Here is a 25,412-nt window from a genome sequence, read left to right on the forward strand (position 1 = left end):
TGTGTGTTTTTTACATGTTGTAACCGTGCTGTTTACTCTCTGCTGATGAGATCTTTATCTTGCGATCTAATCTTTTATGTTAACTTCTTGTGGCTCTGCTCTAGGCAGCATTTATCTCAGAAAGGGCGAGGTTCGCTCTGCCTCCCAACAAACCTTAGCTTCCAGATTCAAGAGTGGCAGATTACATTAACTCACAGTTGTAATATAGAGGCTCATTAAAATTCACGGAGATCTTGACCCCGAAAAACATCCCACTGAAACTGCAAGTGTCATCATTAATGAAAATATTTGTGAGTTTTGTTTGCAAATTAGCTTTTTTCTTACCCCTAACTTCTCCTTTCGTGCACTGGGGGTGGCTCTGGTTTGCTGACCCCAGTGGACGGGCTGTCAGAAAGGACGGTAGAGGTACGGTCAGCAGCGGCTGTCAAAGGAGATGGCCTTGATGGAGGGGAAAAGTGGAAGAAAATGGCTGGCCCTTTCAAAGACCCAGCATATGCACTGCGGGGCGAACGGCCTCCTTGTAAGTTGAGCAATTCTACACAGGTTTGCCCGCGGGAAGGTGGAGTTGCTCTCAACAGGCAGTCCCTCTGCCATCGCCCACACCTGGAGATTGTGAGAAAGGGAAGTGAGTCTTCACAATAATATCTGCGCACTTTCACACTCGTGGGATCAACAATAAATCAGTGATAGAACTGAGATGCTATCGATAGGAGAAATGTGTTTGTAACAATTTCAAGAGTTTAGTGAACCCTCCCACAAACCTACTGTTTGCCCCTGCCTTTAACCAGTCCGGGGGCGTCTATAATCTTGGTTTGCTTTTGTAGACGAAAGTAAACATCAGCTACAAATGTTTTAACTAGTTATGTTACTTCTGAACTTTAACCCACAGCCCATTTCATAGAAAGCTGTCATCTACCTTTATAGATTTAGGTTATTTTTGACTATGAGTATGAGTCCTTATTTTCAGTTCATTGGAGGAGTGTAATGAACATTTAAGTTTATGGGATGGGCAGTTCAAAGAGTGGATGCCACTCATTTGAGACTATTTTTAAATTTAGAAAGTAGTGTTGTTGACTGCCCGAGGTGACTTTCGGTGCAAGGATCCGGGGATGTGTGGATTTCTCGGCGGGAGACACACGCACTAAGGCCAGAGAGATGACCAAGCCCTCGGCCGCCTGCACCGACAACCCAGGGCCTGCACATTATTGTCCGGCCACGTTTATTCCCCTGACTATAAATGCCGTTGTGGCTTTCCCAGATGAAGACAACACAGGCGTTCATTCGGCCCGTCGATTTACCCCCTATTCTTTGACAGAGCTGGTCCAAATAAATGCCTATTGTCCTGAGATCTAATCTTTATTTATATCGATAGTGGCGCGAAAAAAAAGCTTTGACATCTCTCTGAAGCAGGCAGAAAATGTGCATGGTGTTGTGCTGGAGATTTCATGTGAAATGTAGTGGTTGCTCTTAAAAAAAAGATAGACGGGGTTGAAATTAACTCACTCTTTATATTTATATAATACAATAATTTTAATAGAAAATAATATATTTATAGAAACGTGAAAAATACAATTCTCAATTACAAGACATCTAGCCCTGTATAGTGTAACTCGGAGGTGGGCAGATGGGCAATGTTTCTATTGCACCACAGATACTCTCTGCTCTTTGCTGGGCTGAAGTCCAAAGGAAACTTCAACCCAGTGGTCGTCGGACAAAGTCAACATTCGCTCAGACCCGTCGTAGGGTCACCTCAAAACTCAAGACAAAAGAACACACATTAAAGATAAAAATTCGTTTCGAAGCTTATTACGCGGCTACAACTGGGGCAGTGAGATGAGCCGAGTTCCATACATGAACGGAATTCCCTCAGTTACTGGAAGTGGCACAATACCGCCAACTTTCTTTGCGTAACCTCGTCAAAGCCCTTCAAACAAATAGCAGGGTCTGCTTTGGAGATATAAACTCCTGACCCAGTTCCGTACAACCACTGGTTTACCTAGCGAGTTCGGGGACCGCGTCTTTAATGACCGGCTCCTGCGGGCTGGTCTCTGGACTGTGGCGAGCTCCAGTTGTCCACAGCACGCCCTGTGTCACTTCCCTCCGTCCCAACGTCTCCGATCGTAGCCCATCTCTAGGGCGGTAGTACCAGCTACAGATCCCCAATGAAATGTTCGCCTCGCTTTCGCCGTTCGTATGTTCTTAAATAACGTCTTGTGAAGAGACACATTTGGTAAATGTCTTAAGTTTCTTAAGTTAAGCGAGAGTTTCTGTTCTCTCAGATGTGCCTCTTCATGTGTAAGGCGAGGTGGTCGGACCTGGAGAAGGCTCGCTCGCACATTTGGCACTGGAATGGTCGGTGGCCCGTGTGTTTGCGGTAGTGAGGGTCCAGCTCGTCGGAACGGGCAAATTTCCAGCCGCATCCTTCCCAAGTGCAGTGATAGGGCTTTTTCACCTAGACACAGACGCAACACAAGTTGGTTAGAATCTCGTGAAATCAAAAAATAAACCGTTTCCCACTAAAATTAAATCTCTGCAAATACCATCGCCGATTGACAGTAAGGTACTGAATGCACCTCCGCTCCAGAGGCACCTTTGGGATGTTAAACTGGTGCAGAGTGGAGATTCCTCCCGTTACTGAACGTGCACAGACTCCCTCCGCCTCCCACGGGTGGGTCAGGGGAGAAGCCTACCTGTGTGTGTCCTGAGGTGAGCTTTGAGGTGCGAGCTCTTGGTGTAAGTCTTCCTCCTCCCCCCCCCCCAGCCGCCGTAGGTGCAGGTGTGCGCCGCTGTCCGCTTCCTGGGCAGGAGCGCCGGCCTCGCTTGGGTTTACTGTCCAGTAGCTCCAGAGGCGAGGACGGCGGAGTGAGCATGGCCCTGGGGCCGGGCTGGGCTGCAGGCTGACCGACTCGTCGAAGAGGCCGTACTGGTTGGGATAGTGCACCTGGTGGTGGGGGAAAGGTGTAGCCGGGCTGGTAGGGCAGCCGGGAGGACACATCATCTGGGACTGGTGGCCCTCGGAGTTCATCAGGTCGCCGGGGCTGAGCGGAGGGGGTGACGGTGCCGCCGCCGGGGGCCGGGCTGCCCAGCCGCGGCTGCTGATGGTTGCTCGTTGTACGCCACCATGCACGACATGGGGTCTCCTGGTTTGATCCTGAGGCAAGCGGGCCGTGACATCATGCCCATGGACTCCCCGTAGTTTCCCCATGCTCGGCTCGGCCTTGGGAATCTTGGTCAAAGCTTCAGCAGGGAAAGCCTGCGTGAACACGAAGTGCCCCCTGGATGGTGTGGGGCTGACAGTACTCCGGGGTGGCCTCAGGGCACATCAGTTCCTCCATCATGCTGCAGGGAGGGAAGCTCATGGTGTTGAACTGATCTTGGGGGACGAAGGCGTCGCAGTCACTCTTCTGGTAGTATTGGCTGTTATCTTCCGTGGGCAGGAGGTAGTCCCGGGTGTCCGGCGGAATTGGTGCCGGTCGAGTGGGACAGGATAAAATCCATATCGAGGAGGTTGAGATCGTCGTCGCGATTGTTGTCTCGTGTGAAACCCCCCGAGTTGTGCGGAAGGTCCGTCAGTGTGCACAGGGCTGCAGCCTGTTTGGCTCCAGGGTCGCATTTCCACTTCTGTGAAAACGAATCAGAGAGGCACTGCGTTAAACACCACTCCTCACCGAAACAGTGCAAGAATCTTGCATGAATATATGCTTCTTTTTCAAAAAAAATCACTGCAACCGATACGTGTTTAAGTCGGTGTACATGTGTGTACATGTGTAAAATTTGTTAAAAGTTTACTTACATCACAAAACTCTTGCTTGTCATAGACTTTGGGGGTTGTGAATGTTGAGATGGACGGCAAAATCGTGCCGCTCAAAAGCCATCACTGCCTCTGGCAAAAAAGGTTTCTCTTTTTTGAAAAAAATGTTTGCATGAACGTTGAAGTCGGTACGACACTTGTCTGAGAGTCTCTGCACAGTTTTAGCAGCGCACGGTGCGCGCTCGTATTAAGTACTGGTTTTTGAGTTGTGCTGCGGGACCTACGATTGGTAGGATATAGCCGTCAGCTTGAGCCAATTGCAGCTGCCTCAGGAAACACGTCCAGGATGAGAATCGTACGCGAGTAAATGTCCTAATATAGCAGTAGTATATAAAGCGAACACTGGTCGGCAGAGAAAGAAGTCCACTGAACCATCTCCCGGCGCCTTCCCTTCTTAAAAGCTGTCAGGATTACTCCGTCTCCATGGGGACGCAGTAACACACACACACACACGTCCAAAAGTACGGATGGACCGCGCCAAGGTGACGCAGGACAAGTTCAGGCAATGCTGACACACACATCCACCGTGTGTTAGAATTCACAGAGAGAGGGATTTATAAATACACCTCGGGCTCTCCCAGCCTATGTTTGTAAATAACATGTTGCTGGCGTCTGAAGTCTGCACAGGTCGACCGAGTTTAAAAATAACAATGCAGTGAAAACACGGAGTGATTTAGACAAGGGACTGCTGTGTTTAGGTTCGGGGTCTCAGGCGGAGGGAGTCCTGCTGCAGAGAAGTGCCACCTCTCCGAGCTAACTCTCCAAACTGACCAGAGTTTAATCATTTTGCTCTTCTGCTTCCTTTAAGTTCTGTCTTGGACCGACTCTGAACTACGCATTTTTAAATATATGAAACCCAGGCGCTTGCCGTGGGCGCCCGGTGCAGTGCAGATAATTGCTGTTTGGCGATTTGTGTCTGTTGATGTGAGCGTCATTTATTCAACGCGTGAAAATCCAGAGGGAAAAGTTAATGCCGAACACTCTCGGCAGAGGGTGCTCCCGTCCACACACACCGAGCCAGTGTTGCCCTCACTCCCTCGCCGCCTTTCACACATTCTTAAAGGGTCCCCCTCAGATACAGGTACACCTCACCTCCACTTAACGCCGCTCAGAAATTCTTCCTGGGCAGTCCCCCGGGATCGAGGACCAGCTGCTCCCACGGGTTCTGAGGTCAAGGTGGGAAGTGCAGACTCTGCAGGTGGACCGCTAGTGAGGTGGTCCACTCCTGCTGCAGTTTCCACAGAACTTCCCATGTGGTCCTGGGCAGGGAGCCCGGTGGCTCTCGGTGCCATCCTGATTACTCCTGCTCATTCTGAGATCTCATGGGCCAGGCCAGGGATTCCCAGGATGTTACACTTTTCCAAGAAGACTTTTACTCTGTCCACCGGGTAAACTCTTGCCGTGACAGAACTTGGAACAGAATGGCTGATTTGGAAGTGTGGTGTCGGGCACTTGGTTGACCCAATGGACCGAACTGAATGTAACTGGGACCTCAGTGTGGGAATGTTGTCCCGGGGGAGGATTGTGAGGTTGGTATATATATCCAGCACACAGGGACGCTCCTACACATCCCCACATAGAGAGTGCACCACACAAGCACTCACATATACAGAGGTACCTGGACATTCACACACACATATACACACATTCACATGTACAGGCACACATTCTCTCTCACATACACACACATTCACACGTTCACAAATATGCACACATTCACAATTACACACACACACACACACACACACACACACACACACACACACGCACACACACACACACTTCAGGCAGTTGCCTGGGGTATAAAGGAATTGCAGTGAGGAAACAGAATTTGTAATTGAGACCAAAGAAACGGATTCAATCTTTCCAACATTATATCAGGAGGAAACGTTGGCCTGTTCCCAACTGGATGTCTGACAGAGAGTCAAACGAATATAGAGAGAGCAGAAGATCCAAGAAGGGTGGTGACGAGGTAGAGCTTTTGTGGAAACGGTGTCATTTATTTCAGATGGTGTAGATGAGAAATGGAAGGAGGCCGAGGATGGACGTGTCTCCGAGTGACACCAGGGTAACAGTGTGGGGGCAGGAAGTCAAGACATTTGCTCTCTGCCACGACTGGAGAGGTAAGAACAGAAGCAGGTTCACACTCAAGCACGTATGCATGCTCACTGTCATATATGCAGATCCTCCCACATACACTCTCACATACATGTGAATTCTAACACACTTGTCTCATTCAGAGCAAATACATAATGCACACAGTACTCACATTCACCTAATACACTTATGGAGAAAGACATGGCAGCTAGTGGGTTCAGGGAGGGAGCGATACTATCCGGGAGCAGTTAAAATAACAAAGGAGGAGGTGCTGGACTTCTTGAAAGACATGAAGGTGGATAAATCCCCGGGGCCTGACCTGGCGTATCTTGGGATGTTATCGGAAGCAAGAGAGGAGATTGCTGGGGCCATGGGCAGAGACTTCTGTACGGTTGTTAGCCACAGGTGAGGTGCCAGAATACTGGAGGATAACTAAAGTTCCAGAAGAGCAGCAGGGAGAAACCAGGGAGTACAGGCCAGTGAGCCTAATGTCAGTGGTGGGAAAGTTCTAGAACATAGAATACTACAGCACAGTACAGGCCCTTTGACCCCTGATGTTGTGCTGACATTTTATCCTGCTCTAAGTTCTATCTAACCCTTCCCTCCCACATCGCCCCCTACTTCTCTATCAATTCTGTCTACTCGATCTATGCCTCAGCAATCTTGTACACCTCTATCAAGTCACCTCTCATCCTGCTTCTCTCCAAAGAGAAAATCCCTAGTTCACTCAACCTATCCTTGCTCTCTAATGACATGCTCTCTAATCCAGGCAACATCCTAGTAAATCTCCTCTGCCTATTGGAAGGGATTCTGAGGGATAGGATTTATTTGTATCTGGAAAGGAAAGGACTGATATGGGAGAGTCTCATGAATTTGACTGAGTATTTTGAGGAGGTGACCAAGAGCATTCACGATAGTAGGGTAGTATAGGCCTTTGAGAAGGTTCTGTATAGTAGGTTGATCCAGTAGTTTAGAACACATGGGATCCAGAGTGAATTAGCCAATTGGATACATAATTGGCTTGGTGGTAGGAGGCACCACAGGTCTCCAATCAGAATAACAATCCTGTTTTTCAGATTGGATGTCCATGACCAGTGGTGTGCCATAGGGATCTGTACTGGGTCCCCTGTTGTTTATCATGTATATCAACTATTTGGAGAAAGATTGCAGTTGACATCAAAATTGATGGTAGGGTGAAGAAGTTTGTCTAAGGTTACAATGGGATTTAGATCAACTGGAAAATCAGGCAAAGAAATGACAGATGGAATTTAACTTGGACAAGTGCAAAGTGATGTATTTTGAGAAGTGAAAGGAAGGGCAGGGCACACACAGTGAATGACAGGGCCCTGGGGACTGTTTTGGAACAGCAAGACCTTGGGATACAAGAGCACAGTTACCTGAAAATGGAAACACAGGTAGACAGGGTGGTAAGGAAGTCATGTGGCGTGCTTGCTTTCATCAGCCAAGGCACTGAGTATAAGAATTGGGACATCAGGTTACAGTTGTACAAAACGTTGGTTATGCCACACTTGGAGTACTGTGGTCAGTTTCGGTCACCACGCTATAGGAGGATTGCGATTAAGCTGGAGAAGGTTCAGAAACAATTCATGAGGGTGTTACCTTGATTGGAGGCCTTGAGTTATCAGGAGAGATTGGATAAACTGGGACTGTTTTCCATGGAGTGAAGGAGGCTGAAAAGTGACAAGATAGGACAGATAGGGGTACATAAAATGATGAGCAGCATAGATAGGGTAGACAGCCAGTGTCTGTTTCCCATGGTTGGGGTGTCTAAAACTAGAGGGCATAGGTTTAAGATGAGAGGGAGGAGGTTTAAACAGTATCTGAGGAACAAATGAGCTGCCAGAGGAGGTGGTAGAGGCAGGAACAGTAACAACGAAGGCACCTGGGCAGGTACATGAATGAGCAGGGCACAGAGGGATATGGACCTAATGCAGGCAAGTGGGGTTAGTACAGATAGGCATGGTGGTCAGCACTGACACTGTGGGCAGAAAGGCTTGTTTCAATGCTGTACAATTAATGACTCAAACACACCCTCTGATGCATACCTTCTCACACACACCCATACACATGAAGCCCCAGCACTCTTACACACACACACACACACACACACACACACACACACACACACACACACTCTCTCTCTCTCTCTCTCGGTCTCGCACACAAACACAGTCTCAGTCATACACTTTCACCATCACAAACTGATGGTCACTGTCTCACACAATTTCACTTTCAAATACTTTCTCTCTCTCATCTCTCACATGTACCCACTCTCACACCATCTGATAACGTGATGATCTGTGTGTTTCTGCCCCCCCCCCGACAATGCTCAGAAGATCCATATTTACCCACTTTTACGGTAAGAGTCCTGTTCCATTTAATATGTCTCCACTGCAAGCACAGGGTTGAACAGAGCTTGTTTACTACAGTTGAACAATTCACAATTTCCCTGAGCTGGGCATACACGTGCACACGTGACTACATGCACATCTTTGTTGTTACCAAGACAATTTATTTTCACCATGATTAACATTATCTCACTGCTCTGCTCATCTGTCTTTGAAGAACTGAAAGATCCACCATGATATATTGAATGGTGGAACAGGTTTGAGGGGCTGAATAGCCTCCTCGTATTTCTTCTGTCGGTCTGTTCCTGAGAGCCTTTGATACCTTGACATCTGAATAGTCAAGAAATCCCCCGGCTGGAGACTGGCCTCCCTTCTTCTGTCCCCCTAACATTTGCTCAGGGTGTGTGTCCCTGCCTCACCTTAGATCTCTGGTCCCTCCATGGCCTCACCTCTCTCTGCACCTCTAACCCTGTCCACTGCCCTCGACTCCAGCCTCTGGGGCATTCCACCATCTCTTCGACTGGCTGCTCAGGTTCAGAACTGTCACTGCACTTCCTATGTCTTCCTTATACCATTGCTCAGAGTCTACTGCTCTGCTTTACTGTCTCTCTCCCTCTCTCTCTCTCTCTCACACACACACACACGCACACACACACACACAGACACACACACACACACAGACACACACAGACACACACATACACACACACACAGACACACACACACATACACACACATTCACACACACACAGACACACACACTCACACACACACACACACACACATTCACACACAGACACACACTCACACACAGACACACACACTCACACACACATACACACTCACACACAGACACACACACACACACTCACACACACACAGACAGACAGACACACACACACACTCACACACAGACACACCCACACACACATGTGCACACACACACTCACACACACACAGACACACTCACACACACACTCACACACAGACACACACACTCACACACACACTCACACACATGTGCACACACACAGACACATACACACACACGTGCACACACACAGACACACTCACACACATGTGCACACACACACAAACAGAGACACACACACATGCACACACACACAGACACACACAATCTTACATACACACACACTTATAGACACATAATCACAGACACACACAAATGCTTACACACACAGACACATGCTATAGACACACAGACACACACACGTAGAACCACATAATGTATAATACTTGGCACAGGAGACTGAAGATGCTGGAATCTGGAGCAAAAACAAACTGCTGGAGAACCTCAGTGGGTTGAACAAGAGGCAAAGGGGTGGTCGATGTTTCGGGTTGAGACTCTACATCAGGGTCATTTGCACCCAGTATAATGTGTGTCTGTGAGAGGGGAGACGATAGACTGTTCTCCTTTTGAAGTATGGCTGAAAACAGGCTCATTGAGTTGAACTGAGGCCCCTGAGCCAGAGGGTTTAGGAGTCCCAGTCACACTCTGGAGATTGGAGCCCCAACATCTGGGCTGGGCCTTGTTACTGCAGGGGTAATGCTGCCCTTTGAAGGGCTGCTTGCCCTCCCCCTGAAGGTAAAGTATCCCAACTGTTTGAGAGAGGAGGTATCTCTAGTAACCTGTCCACCACTAATCCTGAAAGAGGGATAATCTGGACACTATTTTGTTCCTTCCGGATGAAATTTTTTTAAAAACTGCAGATGCTGGAAATCTGAAATTAAAATACCAAATGCTGGAAACACTCAGCAAGTCGGGCAGCGTCTGTGGAGACAGAAACAGGTTGACTTCCCTCATCAGAACGGTAACTGCTTCTCTCTCCACAGATACTGCCTGACCTGCTGAGTGTTTTGTGGAGTTTGCTGGGGCTGTTGCTTTCAATAGTTCCACGTCAGACACACTCCCTTGGCTTTGGCGTAGCCCGGATCACCACAGGCACTATAGAAATGCAACTCTTTCTTGTTTGGACCCTCTGACACGACAATACTCAAAAGTGCGGGATGCAGTACTGTAAATCTGGCCCGCAGTCAAGGAGCAGTTTCCTCGACGTCAGCTCTCGGCGAACAAGGGATGGGCAGTGTGTCTGGTGCTGGCGAGCTCTAAGCCCCTCTGGGTGCCAGGGAAATGTTTAGTGATCGCTCACAAACTGTTTGGCAAGTCCTGTAGTCCAGGGTCAAATTGCCGAATCGTACCAGGTCTGAGGCTTGGCAGCAGTGAGTAAAAACTCCTGATTAATACAACCCTGGCACCCTGCCCGTTCTGAGACAAAACTCCCTCCAGTATGTGGGGAAAACGCAAGATGCAATTTTCAGTTTCACTTTCAAACAATAAACTGTTGAGGACAGATTGCCGCGGGGCTCCGGATAGAACGGGACAGGGTGTTCGTGTCCCACTCGGTGGCTGTGATTTGGGGGCAGCGCCTGTGTGTCCGTTCCCCAGCACACAAACACACACACGACCCTTCCCCCTGCCGCGACCTCCCCCTGCAGGCGCCCGTCTCTGCATTAGAAAGGTGGTCATTTAAGAGGCGGCCCGTGGTCACTGAAGGCTGAGCGTTCATTCAAAGGCACAGCCTGGCCGACGTCACACACACTCCCTCCCGACAATGAGCTTCACAGCCCGCATTCCTGACGTGCCTGGCTGCGAACTTGCACTGCTGGAGTGAACGGCTGATGTGTGGAATCTCCACACCTCGCAAGCTGGGATGCCCTACTTCTGTCATGCCCTGCTGACAGATCCCCCTCTCCACAATCCTGACGGTGCCCATTCCATTCCAGCAGCTCAGTGAACGCTGGCTGCCGAGAAATCGCCTGTCATACAGGGTAGGAACAGGCCCTTCGGCCCGTCATATCCGTGCCGACCATCTACCTTTTTCCAACATTTAGTCTATGCAACTCTTTGCCTTGCTAATTTTAGAGAGGCATGGGCCAAACGCAAGCAAGTTAAAACATAGAACATTACAGCACAGTACAGGCCCTTCGGCCCACAATGTTGTGCCGACATTTTCTCCTGCTCTAAGATCTATCTAACCCTTCCCTCCCACATAGCCCTCCATTTCTCTATCATTCATGTGTCTATCTAAGAGTCTCTTAAATGTCCCTAATGTATCTGCCCTCACAACCTCTGCTGGCAGTGTGTTCCACGCACCCACCACTCTCTGTGTAAAAAACTTACCCCTGATATCCCCCTTATACCTTCCTCCAATCACCTTAAAATTACATCCCCTGTCGCACTGGGAAAAAGTCTCTGACTGTCTCTGAGGTTGGACTAGCTTGGTGGGCACCATGGAAGAGTTGGACCGAAGGGCCTGTTTCCCTGCTGTATTACCCTATAACTCTTAAATGTGAGGATACCTTGGTCCACCACCCTCTCAGATAGTGCATTATGTCCTCTTTGTGAAAAATTCTTCCTCAAATTCTCCCTGAACCACACTGCCCTTACTCTAAAATATGCTCTCTAGTTTTAAAAATCTTTGTCATGGGGCAAAGTTTCCAACAGTCTTCCCCTACCTATGCCCCTCATAACTTTGTACATTATTTTGTACCTGTGCTCATGCGGAAGGATCACTGCCCTGGTTTCTCTTTCCACAGATGTGTCTGACAGCATTTCTGTCCTTGCTTCAGATTTCAGCATCTGCAGTTCTATTTTGTTCTCTGAAAAAAACCCCAAAGAGATTGACTTACGTATTTGTGCTGAAGAAAGATTTACATTTCAATAGCATAATTTGTGAGAGCCAGCATAGTTGCAATTGTAATACTGGTCACCATACCCTCCAGTTCTGGCTTCCTGTTCATCCCCAGCCTTAAACATTCCTTCAGCTGCCTGGATCTAGTTCTGGAATCTTTCTCTAATCCTCTCTGCCTACTTCCATCTCCTTCCAACATAAGACCCAACAATCCCTATGACCGAGGTTTTAGTCATCTGTCTGAACATCTCCTGTGGCTCAGATGCACCCTTTGCTCAGTAATGTTCCTTTGAAGGCTCTGGGCTGATTTACTACATCAAAGGTACAAGTAAACACTGTACAGGCAACAGCAACCAAAATGACCAGGTGATTTATTTTAGCCAGTAGGTAGAAGGAAGAATATTGTCCATGACACCGTGATAAGCTGTCCTGCTCTTCAAATAGCACCAGTGAATATTTCCTGATGAGCTGAGAGGGTGAAAGTTTGGACAACTATCCCTACAATGGTTCTTCAGTACTCCACTGGAGTGCTGGAGCCCAGTGTTTTCCATGGCTGATACACTGTGAGGTGAGTGATCAGGAGGTGGGAGTGCTACCACTGAGCAGACAATGTGTATGTGTGTGCATGTCTGCATGCATGTATATATACACATGTGCCTACATGTGAGAGTGCACACTCTTGTGTGTGCATGTTTATGTATGCACACTTGTGCATGTATGTGTGTATCGTGTGAAGGTGTATGTATACCATGTGTTTATGTGTGCACATGTGTGGTGGTATGTGAGTATGTATGTGTTTGAGTGTGTGTAGAGCCCCCTTCACTTGGGGGTGATGTGTTGAAACTGAGGTGGACAATTGACTGGCACATTCTAAACTCCACTAATACCAGGCTTTCCACTGGGGGCCCACCTGAATCAAATTGATGCCTTAAAATTCCAGGCAGTTTGGGTGCTACACATCATACATAGGGATCTGAAATGTCCCTGAGACCCGAGGAAGTAGGGTGTGGGCAGGGGGCACGATATCCCTGCTAACATCCTCCGTAAATGAGGCCGACTCAAAGTGTGCCCATTAGCGTGTGGGCCGGGAGGAGCAGGAAGACTCAGTGAGCTCCTGCTGTACAGGGATCCCCTGGGTGTGTGCAGGCCGGTAATTGTGATCAGAGTGGGTCACTGCAGAATGCCAGTAACAGCAGCCCGGCTGAAAGCCACCAACTCAGCAGATCAAATCTGGGACATTCCCAGTCTGCAGAGAGTTTGCATCTTCAGCGCAAATTGTGGGAATGATGGTGTGGTGGTTTATTTACAGGATGAGTAACCTTGATTAGTAGTGTCGGGGCTTGTGTTACAATCCCAGTGAGCCAGCCGAGAATTTAAATTTAATTAACAAAACTATGTGAAGAAAAGTAAGTTGTAGTGATGGTGATCGTGAAACTTCTGGATCATTGTTCAAAAACCCATCTGGTTCACTAACGTCTCCTTGGAAGGGAGGTGTGCTGCTCTTACCTGCACTGCCACTTGGGGAAATTCTTTCTCTTCACCAATAAAACTGGTGCAGAATTCACCCCTTGTCTTCAGAACACTGCGCTTAGCTTTCAAGCACACATGCAGACTGCTGACTGATCCCATTCCTCTGAGGTTGGGCTGGTCATCGGCCTGGTGGTGGGTAAATATCAAAGTAAAATGCGGGTGGGAGGGGACGAGAAACCAAGTGTGTGCATGATTATGTCAAGGAGAATGAAGACTTTTTTTTCCATGAAGATAACTTAGGGGAAGTCTGCACTTCTCTGTAAACTCTGCAGATTTCTGTGTTTACCACCAAGATCACCTGCCAGATTTTAGATCACCTTCATCACATCAGGTAGTCCCTTGGAATCAAGGTTGACTTGCCTCCTGTTTGTTTTTGTGAGTTCAGAGGTGGTTGACAAGGCTGATGTGAGAACCATAGACTCTTCAACTGCTAGGGCCAAAGGTAGGTGGGGAGTCTGTGTGGTGGTGCTCTCCTCCCTTCACCTACACAGGGCTTGTTCTCCACTTCAAGCAGTCATGGGCCAGACGTTCCCACAAGTCTCACAGCTTCAGTGTCCAGTCACTGGAGCTGTCAGGTAGCAGCACCATCTGCTGCACCAGCCCTTGGACAGAGAAAGGCGAGTCAGGATAAGTCAGTACTCCTTGGTGTTGAAAAGCACCAAGGCCACAGAATGGACTCCAGGTGGAGACTTCAATACCGAACACCAACGGCAGGTTGGTAGCCCCACCATTAACTGAGCCCAAGGACAGTGGTCCCAGACTGGCTCTCCAGTAGGTAGTGAGATAAACCTGCAGGCCTGGTCCTCACACTGGTGATTCATTGGTCAACAACATCATTTAGGAGTTTAGTGCAGGCACGGTGGTGTAGCGGTTAGCGTAACACTTTACAGCGCCAGCAACCCAGGTTCAAATTCGGCCACTGTCTGTAAGGAGTTTGTACGTTCTCCCCATGTCTGCGTGGGTTTCCTCTGGGTGCTCTGGTTTCTTCCCGCATTCCAAAGACGTACGGGTAAGGAAGTTGTGGGCATGCTATATCGGCGCCGGAAGTGTGGCGACACTTGCGGGCTGCCCCCAGAACTCTCTACGCAAAAGATGCATTTCACCGTGTGTTTCGATGTACATGTGACTAATAAAGAGATCTTATCTTATCTTATATATCATATCACCTATAGTCCTTCTGGAGATGGAGTCGATCTTCATACTGAGGACAACTTCCATTGTGTTGTGTAGTAATGCATGTGCTAAATTGGATAGACTCCAAACAGATCTGGCAGCTCAAAACTGGGTGTCCATGGGGTGCTGTGGGCCATCTGCAGCGGTGGGGATCGACACCACAACTATTTGGCCCGGTATAGCCCTCACTGTATCATTATTATCAGGTGAGGATGAGCCCTGGTTCCACGTGGAGGGCTGGCAGTCATGCCGGGAGCAATGGCAGGCGTACATAAAAATGAGGTAGTGGTCTGATGAAGTGTTGCTCAGGACTGAACAGCAGCAGACCGCACAGCCAATGGATCAAATCAGTGCCCCGCCATATCTAGGTATGGATGATGGTGGCAACTAAGTATCTCGTGGGTAGAGGAGGCACCAGTAACATCTCCGTCCCCAGCGATGGTGGGCCCAGTATGTGGATGGCAAATTCAATCGGCCTTCTCTGCTTCTTGTAACTGGCCACTGGACTGGAGTCACAAGAGACTACAGATGCTGGAAGCTGGAGCAACACCTCCCAGCCTCGGTCGCTAGTTCCACTCCCACCCCCCGTCTGCCTATCACCCTCCTCACCAGGATCCACCTATCACCTGCCAGCTCCTGCCCCACGCCTTCCCCTCACCTCTTTATACCAGCCACCTCCCCTCTATCTTTCAGTCCAGATGAAGGGTCTCGACCCGAAACATCAACTGCCTGTTTCCCTCCATGGATGCTGCTTGACCCACTGAGTTCTCCAGCATCTTGTTTGGGAACCAGTGGATGCTGTGGCCTGGACTTCCATAAGGTATTTGATGAAGTGCAATACGAAAGATTACTCAACAAAATACAGGCTTGTGGTTTGGAGGACAACATACTAACATGGATAGAGGGTTAGTTAATTGACAGAATATAGAGAACCAGGATAAATGAGTCATTTTCGGTTTGGTATGGCTGAAACTAGTGTGTCACAGAGCTCAGCAGAGGAGCTACAGCTGCTTACAGTCTAGCTAATGGCACAAATGAGGGAACATAATATCCAAGTTTGCTAATAAGACAAAGGAAGGAAGAAAATAAAAAAACAGAAAATGCTGGAAACGCTCGGCAGGTCAGGCAGCATCTGTTGAGAGAGAAACAGTGAACCTTTGCAGGTTGAAGACCCTTCATCAGAACAGGTAGGAATTAAGACGTGAGAAGGACCCAAGGATTCTATCATCAGTCTGAGAGAGCGAAGCAATGTGAGGTGGACGTAATGTGGGGAAATGTGAGGTTATCCAGTAAGAAGAATTAAAGCAGAGTGTGTTGATGGATTTAGACAATTAAATGATGGTCTACAGAGAGATTTGGATACCCTTTTGCAGGAGTCGTAGGAAGTTAACATGCAGATACAGAAAGTAAGGAACAAGGGAAATGGAATGTTAGCCAGAGTAGGTTTGTGGTGACCATGCAGAGTTTGGTGAGGCTGTGTGTGGAGTATTGCAGGTTCTGTTATTGTTATTTACAGTAGGATGTACTCCAGCAGCTCAGAGCAGGTTCACCAGGCTGATTCCTGAGATGATGGGTTGTTTCATGTACAGAGGGATCTTGGGGTCCGAGTTCATAGCTCCCTGAAAAGTGGCTGCACAAGTTGACAGGGTGGTAGTGAAGGCATATGGCATGTTGGCCTTTATTAGTCAAGGCAATGAGGTCAAGAGTCAGGAAGTTATGTTGCAGCTTTATAAAATTCTGTTTAGGCTGCTTCTGCAGCATTGCGTTCAATTCTGGTCGCCCCAATATAGGAAGGATTTGGAGACTTTGGGGAGGGTGCAGAGGAGGTTTACCAGGATGCTGCCTGGATTAGAGGGCATGTGCTATGAGGAGAGGTTGGACAAACTTGGGTTGTTTTCTCTGGAACGCCGGAGGCTGAGGGGAGACCTGATGGAAGTTTATAAGATTATGAGAGGCATCGATAGAGTAGACAGTTGGTATCTTTTTCCCAGGGTCCAAATGTCTAATACCAGAGGGCGTGCATTTAAGGTGAGAGGGGGAAATTTCAAAGGAGATGTGTGGGGCAAGTTTTTTACACAGAGGGTGGTGGGTGCCTGGAATGCGCTGCCAGGGGTGGGGGTGGAGGCAGATACAACAGAGGGGTTTAAGAGTCTCTAAGATAAGCACATGAATATACAGCGAATGAAGGGATATAGACATTGTGTAGGCAGAAGGGATTAGTTCAGTTAGGTGTTTAATTACTGGTTAAATTAGTTTGGCCCAACATCATGGGCTGAATGGCCTGTTCCTGTGCTGAATTGTTCTGAGTTCTTTGTTCGCGAAGAGTGATGCACTAGCTTGTGTCAATACTCCGTGGTATTTGGAAGAATGAGAGGTGACCTTACCGAAATATATAAGACCCCAATTGGTCTTCCTGAGCAAAATGCAGCAGAGGTGCTTCCCTGATGGGGGAACGTAGAACTGGGGGCACAGTACGAGGAGAAGGGAGACACCCATTTAAGGACTGCCGAGGGGAAGAATTTCTTCCCTCAGTGTGTTGAGAATTTTCTTCTATTCTCTACCCTGAGGAACTGTGGAACTGAAATAAAACCAGATGATGTTGAAACTACTCAGTAGGTCAGGCAGGATGTGGCAGCCTGACCTACTGAGTGTTTGCAGGATTTTTCAGTTTTCATTTCATATTTTCCACTATCTACAGTGTTTTTTTGCTTTTTGATAACTGCGGAGAGAGATTTTCAGACTGCGTGGTGATTAAAGCTCAACAGGATCAGGGTGGGAAGTGGAGCTGACGTCAGAATGAAGATCCCTCTGTGAACCCCAATGGGGCTTCCTAGGATAAGTGCAGCAGAGGTGTTTCCCTGATTGGGGGTGGGTGTAGAACTGGGAGCATGGTTTCAGGAGAAGGGAGACACCCATTTGGGACTCCCTCCTCATAGCCTGCCTTCCTCTGGCTTTGTGTCATTCACAATTTGGCTGTAGTACGTTTACTGCCTTCTAAGTCATGAATATACGTTGTGGTCCCTGTATGTATCCCTGTTGTACCTCACCTGTCACAGGTCACCAACCTGAAAATGACCCCCTTGGTCCCACTAGCTCCTTCCTGCTAGTCAGCCAATTCTCTACCTATCTATCGGTTATCCATACCTCCAACACCATCTTATCTTGCAGTGACCTTTTGTGTGACACTTTTTCAAATAGCTTTTGAAAATCCAAACATATTAGACCTGCTGGTTCCCCTCCCTCCACTCTGACTCAAAGAAATCTAATAAATTTATCAAACAGGATATCCTCTTCATGAAACCATTTGTCTCAGATCAGATCATGACCTTACAAATGTTCGGCATTACCTCCCTAATAACAGATCCTCACATTTTTCCAACATTAGATGCTCGGCTAACCAGCCGACAGTGAGCTGCCTTTTTGCCTCCCTCCCAGTTTGCTGAGTTTGTCCAGCAGTTTGTTTTTTTTGCTCCAAGTTCCAGCATCTGCAGTCTCATGTGTCTCTAAGAAAATCTAAAGGTGGGTTGAGAGAGCTGGAGGAGGAGGGGGGAGACTCAACAGCAAAGGACCAGTGATGGATGTTGGAAATCTGGCGTGATCAAGAAACCAGTATTGGAGGAGCATAGACTTCTGGAGGAGGGATGGAGAGGGGGTTGAAACCATAGACACAGAGAAGGGAATTTTAAAACTAAGGTTTCCCTGGAGTTAGTGTAGGAGCAATTTTCATTTTGTTACTTTTTTGTTTTTAGCCCTGGGCCCGTCGAAGTGACCATTTCTGCTGCTTCGCCTCTTGCTGGTGCAGACACGGCGCCTCAGGGCTCCCTGTTCAGACACACAGACGCAGTGAAGCCCAAGCCATTAGCGTGGGAGCCTGGCCTGTTTTGTGTAACAACAGAGTGACTGGCTGTCAATTGTTGATGATCTGCCCGGCAGGTCTCACCTGTTCAGGTGCTAATCTTACTCAGGTTTCTACTGACACTACTAATCTCCACATTAGCTCAGCTCAAGGTTCCTCAGAGCTGAGATTAGACTGGTTTTTAATGCTTTGAGTGCAGCATTGTCTTTCCATCCCTGGGTCCAACCAATACCATTTCCAAAGGAAACTTGCCACCATTTGAGAGCTGGCTACTGAGTGGATCTGGTGGGTGCCACAGATGGTCATGTTTTAATTTGAGAATTTTGTAAATGTTCCGAAGAAAGTTATGCAAATATGTAAGTAAATCTCTTTTTTTAAGAAAAAGGCAGATCTGTATCATTTCTGGGTCCTTCCCCTATCAGCGGTGTCCAAGTGCTTTATTACAAGTCACACATGAACAGAACTCAGGGGAAACTTGCTTCAACCCTGCAGTGTAAGAACCAAGGGACAGGAGGAGACCATTCAACTTCTCCTGTCATTCATAGATGACCTTTTGGACACTGGGACAAGTGTCTGGGGAGAAAATTATTCAAATTCCTTTGAAGATTTTTATTTATTAGTTTTAAAATGGTTGGACATGTGGGAGTGGAGGCAGTTTGATCACATGAAGTGTCTGCTGGTCATGTAATTAGCCCCCTGAAAGTATTGAGAGAGAGTAGGGAACATATTTTACAGAGAAAGTGCACTGCTGAACACACAAAGTCGAGTTTATTGTCATCTGCACAAGTCCATGTGTGCACAGGTGCAATGAAAAACTTACTTGCAGCAGCATCACAGGCACAGAGCATCAGATAAGCAGCATTCACAAGAAAAACATAAATTATACACAATTTTTACAAGAAAGAACACAATTAGAACAAAAAAAATGTCAATTTCAGTTCAAAGTGGTCACAGTGTTGCTATACTGAGGCAGTGATTAGGGTTGTGCCGGTTGGTCCAAGAACTGAATGGTTGAAGGGAAGTAGCTGTTCCTCAACCTGGCGGTGTGGGACTTGAGGCTTCTGTACCTCCTGCCCGATGGGAGCTGCGAGAAGATGGCACGGCCCGGATGGTGGGGATCTTTGATGATGGATGTTGCCTTCTTGAGGCAGCGCCTCCTGAGGATACCTCCGATGGTGGGGAGGTGCCCGTGATGTATTGGGCAGAGTCCACTCCTCTCTGCAGCTTCTTACATTCCTGTGTATACGAATTGCTGTACCAGACCACGACGCAACCAGTCAGGATACTTTCAACAGTACATCTGTAGGGGTTTGTTAGAGTGTTCGGTGACAGGCTGAACCTCCGTAACCTTCTCAGAAAGTAAAGACACTGTCGCACCTTCCACACACTCCCAGCTTTAGGCTGATTGACGTAGGTTGTAGTGAGTTACTTAAAACAGATTGTGTAGTATTTGTAGACAGAGGCATTGCAGATACTTGTGAATCATGCATCGTGCCAGCGTTACACTAGTTGTGACGCTACTGATGCGATGCCATCTGTTTCTACAGAGGGTGGAGAGGTCCAGTAGGAAGGTAGCAGGAGCTGGTAGAGGTGAAGCTCCTGGTGGGCTTGGCTGGTCAACTCACTGGAGGGGGAGAATTAAGAGGAATGGACAGAGGATTGGGGGGGGGGGTGGGGTGGAGAGGTGGACAGAGGAGCAGTGGAGGCTGAGGGGAGAACTGAAAGAAGTTTATAAGGTCGTGAGAGGCATAGAACCAGAGCACACCACAGCACAGAAAACAGGCCATTCGGCCCTTCTAGTCTGTGCTGAAATGTTATTCTGCTAGTCCCATTGACCTGCACCCAGTCCCTAACCCTCCAGACCTCTCCCGTCCATGTATCTATCCAATTTATTCTTAAAATGGCAGCCTCAGATGGCAGCCTGTTCCATACTCCCACCATTCTTTGAGTGAAGAAGTTCCCCCTAAACCTTTCCCCTTTCACCCTAAAGCCATGTCCTCTCGTACTTATCTCTCCTAATCTAGGTGGAAAGAGTCTACTCGCATTAACTCTGTCTATACCCCTCATAATTTTGTAAACCTCTCAAATCTCAACTCATTCTTCCGTGCTCCAAGGAATAAAGTCCTAACCTGTTCAATCTTTCCCTGTAACTCAACTCCTGAAGACCCGGCAACATTCTAGTAAAATCTCCTCTGCACCCTTTCAATCTTACTGATATCCTTCCTATAGTTAGGTGACCAGAACTGCACACAATACTCCAAATTTGGCCTCACCAATGTCTTATACAACCTCACCATAACATCCCAACTCCTATACTCAGTACTTTGATTTATGAATGCCAGGATGCCAAAAGATCTTTTTACAACCCTGTCTACCTGCGACGCCACTTTCAGGGAATTATGTATCTGAACTCCTGGATCCCATTGTTCCTCCGCACTCCTCAGTGCCCTACCATTTACTGTGTATGTCCTACCTTGATTTGTCCTTCCAAAATGCAACACCTCACACTTGTCTGCATTAAATTCCATCTGCCATTTTCTGGCCCATTTTTTCAGTTGGTTCGGATCCCTCTGCAAGCTTTGAAAGCCTTCCTTGCTGCCCACTATGCCTCCAATCTTAGTGTCATCAGCAAACTTGCTGATCCAATTCACCACATTATCATCTAGATCATGATATAGACAACAAACAACAATGGCCCCAGCACAGATCCCTGAGGCACACCACTAGCCACAGGCCTCCAGTCTGAGAAACAATCATCCACTACCACTCTGTCTTCTCCCACACAGCCAATTTTGAATCCAGTTTACAACCTCTCCATGGATACCTAGTCTGAATCTTCTGAACTAACCTCCCATGTGGGACCTTGTCAAAGGCCTTACTAAAGTCCATGTAGACAACATTCACAGCCTTTCCTTCATCTACTTTCTTGGCAACCTCCTCGAAAAACTCTACAAGATTTGTTAAACACGATCTACCACGCACAAAGCCATGCTGACTATCCTTAATCAGCTCTTGGTTGTCCAAATACTTGTATATCCGATCTCTCAGAACACCTTCCAATAATTTACCTACTACTGATGTCAGGCTCACTGGCCTGTAATTACCTGGTTTACTTTTAGATCCTTTTTTAAACAGCAGAACAACATGAGCTACTCTCCAGTCCTCCGGCACCGCACCTGTGGCTAAGGACATTTTAAGTATATCTGCCAGGGCCCCTGCAATTTCTACATTAGTCTCTCTCAAGGTCCGAGGAAATATCTTAGGCCCGGGGGATTTATCTACCTGATAAGATAGATTGAGTAGACTGCCAGAAACTTTCTTCCAGGGTTGAAATGTCTAATACTGGAGGTCTTGCATTTCAGGTGAGAGGGGGTAAGTTCAAAGGAGATGTGCGGGGCAAGTTTTTTACACAGAGGGTGGTGGGTGCCTGGAATGTGCTGCCAGGGGTGAGGCAGATACGATAGAGGCGGTTAAGAAGTTCTTAGATAGGTACATGGATGTGCAGAGAATGGATGGATAGGGACATTGTGTAGGCAGAAGGGATTAGTTTAGTTAGGTGTTTAATTACTAGTCTAATTAGTTGGGCATAACATGTTCTGTGTTCTAAGAGGGAGTAAAGAGCTGATGTGGAGAAATGCACAACCAACCTGGGCTCCTCAAGTTTCCCAAACACAGCGCTCCACATTACTCACTGTGCTCCTGGCCGAGCTGAGCTGTGTTACTTTAATGGTTAGAAATGGTGCCTGAGTTGGCTTTAAAAGTATGGCTTCACATCTGTGGTAATTATTCACATGTTTACGGTACACGGGCACAGTTACACGTTGCTGAAGATTCTGATGCAGGGTCTCAACCCGAAACATCAACAATTCCTTCCCCCCCACAGATGCTGCTCGACCCACTGAGTTCCTCCAGCAGATGGTTTGTTGCTCCAGGTTCCAGCATCGGCAGTCCCTGGTGTCTGCTGAACATTCTTACTGTGCTGTATTTTCCCCACTAACCTCCCGCCGTCTCTGCACTGAGTCTGACCCCAGAATCGGTGTGGAAATCAGGTCAGTCTCTGAGCTCCTGGGGCGTGATGAAGCGGGAGGCTTCACCTGTGGGCCACTCCCTGGTGTATGGTAAGTACCAGGAGGGTGGCGTTACCATGCCTGGGTCAGGGCTGCACCCGGAAATCTGAACCAAGAGGGGAAAAAGCTGGAAACACTCAACGGTCTGCAGAGAGGAAGAAGCGCTAACATTTCAGATCCTTTAGCAAGCTAGCCCTGGAAATCGGGATCATCCCAGATTGTGGAAAATTTATCAGGTGCATTAAGGAATGGGTGAGGATCGGGGGCTGAGGAGAGGGGTGGGGGAGGAGAGAGGGAGGGAGGGTGGGGGCGAAGAGGGTTGGGATCGGGGTAGAAGGTAGGGAGAGAGTTGAGTGGGTGTGGAGAAGGCTGAGGGTTGGGGAAAGGGATGGGGGGTTGAGAGAGGGCTGGGCGGTGGGGAGAGGGGTGGGGTTCCTCTGTCAGAACCTGATCATAAGGAGCTGCTCACAGTAAGTTTGTGTTTAGGTGAAACTTTGTTGCTGAGCTCAGATTGACAGAGGCTGACGTGTATAACTAACAACAAGTTCGACTCACACATAAATTGTGAGCATTTTGTAGATTTAACTAGCTTTATAAACAGGGAAGATGTCACTGAACCTGATGGGCTTTATTCAAGAAATTTGCAATGACATCAGTGGTATTGGAATTGGTTAATAATTGTCGCTTGTACCGAGGTACAGTGAAAAACTCGTCTTGCATACCGATCGTACAGGTCAATTCATTGCACAGTGCAGATACATTGAGTTAGTACAGAGTGCATTGAGGTAGTACAGGTAAAAACAATAACAGTACAGAGTAAAGTGTCACAGCTGCAGAGAAAGTGCAGTGCAATAAAGTGCAAGGTCACAACAAGGTAGATCGTGAGGTCATGGTCCATCTCATTGTATAAGGGAACCGTTCAATAGTCTTATCACAGTGGGGTAGAAGCTGTCCTTAAGTCTGGTGGTACGTGCCCTCAGGCTCCTGTATCTTCTACCCGACGGAAGAGGAGAGAAGAGAGAACAGTTGAATACAAGTGTTCCTAGATATGTGGACACTCAGTTAGTTTAAATGGCTGCTGGGAGCAGGAGCAGGAGAAGGAGTTTCGCCTCAGCTGGCCGCTGACAGTGACCCAGGCCGGCTGCACTAGTAGGAACAACACACACACAGTGCTGAAGGAACTCAGCAGGGTCGGGCAGCATCTATGGAGGGCTGCCTGACCCTCCGAGTTCCTCCAGCATTGTGTGTGCGTCGCTCCAGATTCCAGCATCTGCAGAATCTCTTGTTTCTCCATGAATGGGAACAATTCTCTTGTATTGCATCTAATAGAAGGTCTGGCTGTCAGGAGCCCAGAACTTCACCCTGGGCCAAAGACACAGTGAGCTGAGTTTGGTCTCACTGCCTGGCTGGGGATCTCATGTCCCTGTTGTACTTCAATGACATCAGATCATTCCCAGTGTGTTAGGGAAAGACCAGAGATATTTGTGGGGAATGGCAGAGCCTCACTTCGTGTCTGGGTTAGAATTTGGAATCTGTGAGTCAGCTGTGAATGTCATTCCACCCTGTGTCTGAAAGCCTGTTTTGCACATCATAGTTTAAAGGCACATCATTAGCCAATGCAGTGTAGCACTGTGAAGACTGGGAGCTGGTCCAGAGACCCAACTCTTGGAGTCTGCAGCAGGACAGAACACGTACAAAGCCTCTTCAACACAGGAAGCCACATAGGTATCAAACCGTGATGGTGCTGGAATAGTGACCCCTCCACCTGACAGTTCCTGGGAACACATCAACAACAATAATCACATTATGGATTCAGGGCCTGTGACAGGCTTTAGAATGGGCTGTTCACAGTGTGATTAGGCCACAGCTGGAGTACTGTGTACAGTCCTGGTCACCACACTATTGGAAGGACATGAAGAGAGAGCAGAGGAGATTCACCAGGATGTTGCCTGGGATGGAAATTCCACCAATGTTGAGACACCAGAGAGGCTAAGTTTGTTTGAAGGATGGTAGGGGGACACCTGATCGAGGTGATCAAAATTATCAGGGGCATAGATCGGACAGATAGTAAGAAACCTTTCCCAACAGAAGTGCCTAAAACCAGAGGGCGTATGTTTAAGGAGGGGTATAGGCTGGGCTGGTCTTAGTGATGAAACAGGACTGTATTAGGGGTCATTCAATTTTTACCAGGATTATCAAGTCAGGGTCCAGGGGGAATCTTAGACGTTAAAAAGAACGCATGCTTTAATCACCATTCTGAGTTCCCCATCTTCGCTGTTTGCTGATGTTTGGGTGACTGTGAGCAGCTGAGATAATAGAAATAATACTGAGACCTTTATACACATAAGGTTTTGAACCAAAACCTCAGTCTTCTTGGTGGTAAATGGCTCACCTCAATATGACACTCTGAGGTTTTAAAATCCTGCCTGAAATGTCAGGTTTGTGTGTAAAATGTACGGTGACATACTCCTCTCAGTAAATGCAGCTAAAGGCACACCTGACCGGAGGCAGGAGTTCTCTGAGTCAGTTCACTCCTGTCCTGTGGTCCTGAACCACCCCTGACCAGTTTTTTACTATGATCTCTCCTCTTCCTCACTCCCTTCCTGGTTTCCTAGGGCCCATGTCCTTCTGCCCACCTTCCTCACGTGTTGCCGGTGGTGTGGGGAAATGTTGGTGGGCGCAGCAGAAAAACCCCACTGCCGAGCCCATCCCAGCTCCCCACCAGCTCAGCTGTGTCTGGTGGCTGCCAGTCTCCTTCTGGATTGTAGGGTTACAGGACTGAGGCCCACTCTGCAG

The 25,412-nt window shown here is 47.9% G+C and overlaps 1 protein-coding gene across 1 annotated transcript; it reads right to left on the reverse strand.

The window, feature by feature from the left end:
- Positions 1 to 326: 326 nt before the first annotated feature.
- On the reverse strand, positions 327 to 3,322 carry LOC127582695 (Krueppel-like factor 2; the record flags this gene model as incomplete). The annotated part of the gene is given in 7 exon segments (XM_052038255.1): positions 327 to 603; positions 1,997 to 2,198; positions 2,691 to 2,804; positions 2,807 to 2,882; positions 2,885 to 3,073; positions 3,076 to 3,201; positions 3,203 to 3,322. Coding segments are annotated over 7 exon segments (1,104 nt in total), but the record flags the coding sequence as incomplete, so codon positions are not given.
- Positions 3,323 to 25,412: the final 22,090 nt, after the last annotated feature.

Source organism: Pristis pectinata, chromosome 24, assembly GCF_009764475.1.
Source record: "Pristis pectinata isolate sPriPec2 chromosome 24, sPriPec2.1.pri, whole genome shotgun sequence".
Lineage (NCBI taxonomy): Eukaryota > Metazoa > Chordata > Chondrichthyes > Rhinopristiformes > Pristidae > Pristis > Pristis pectinata.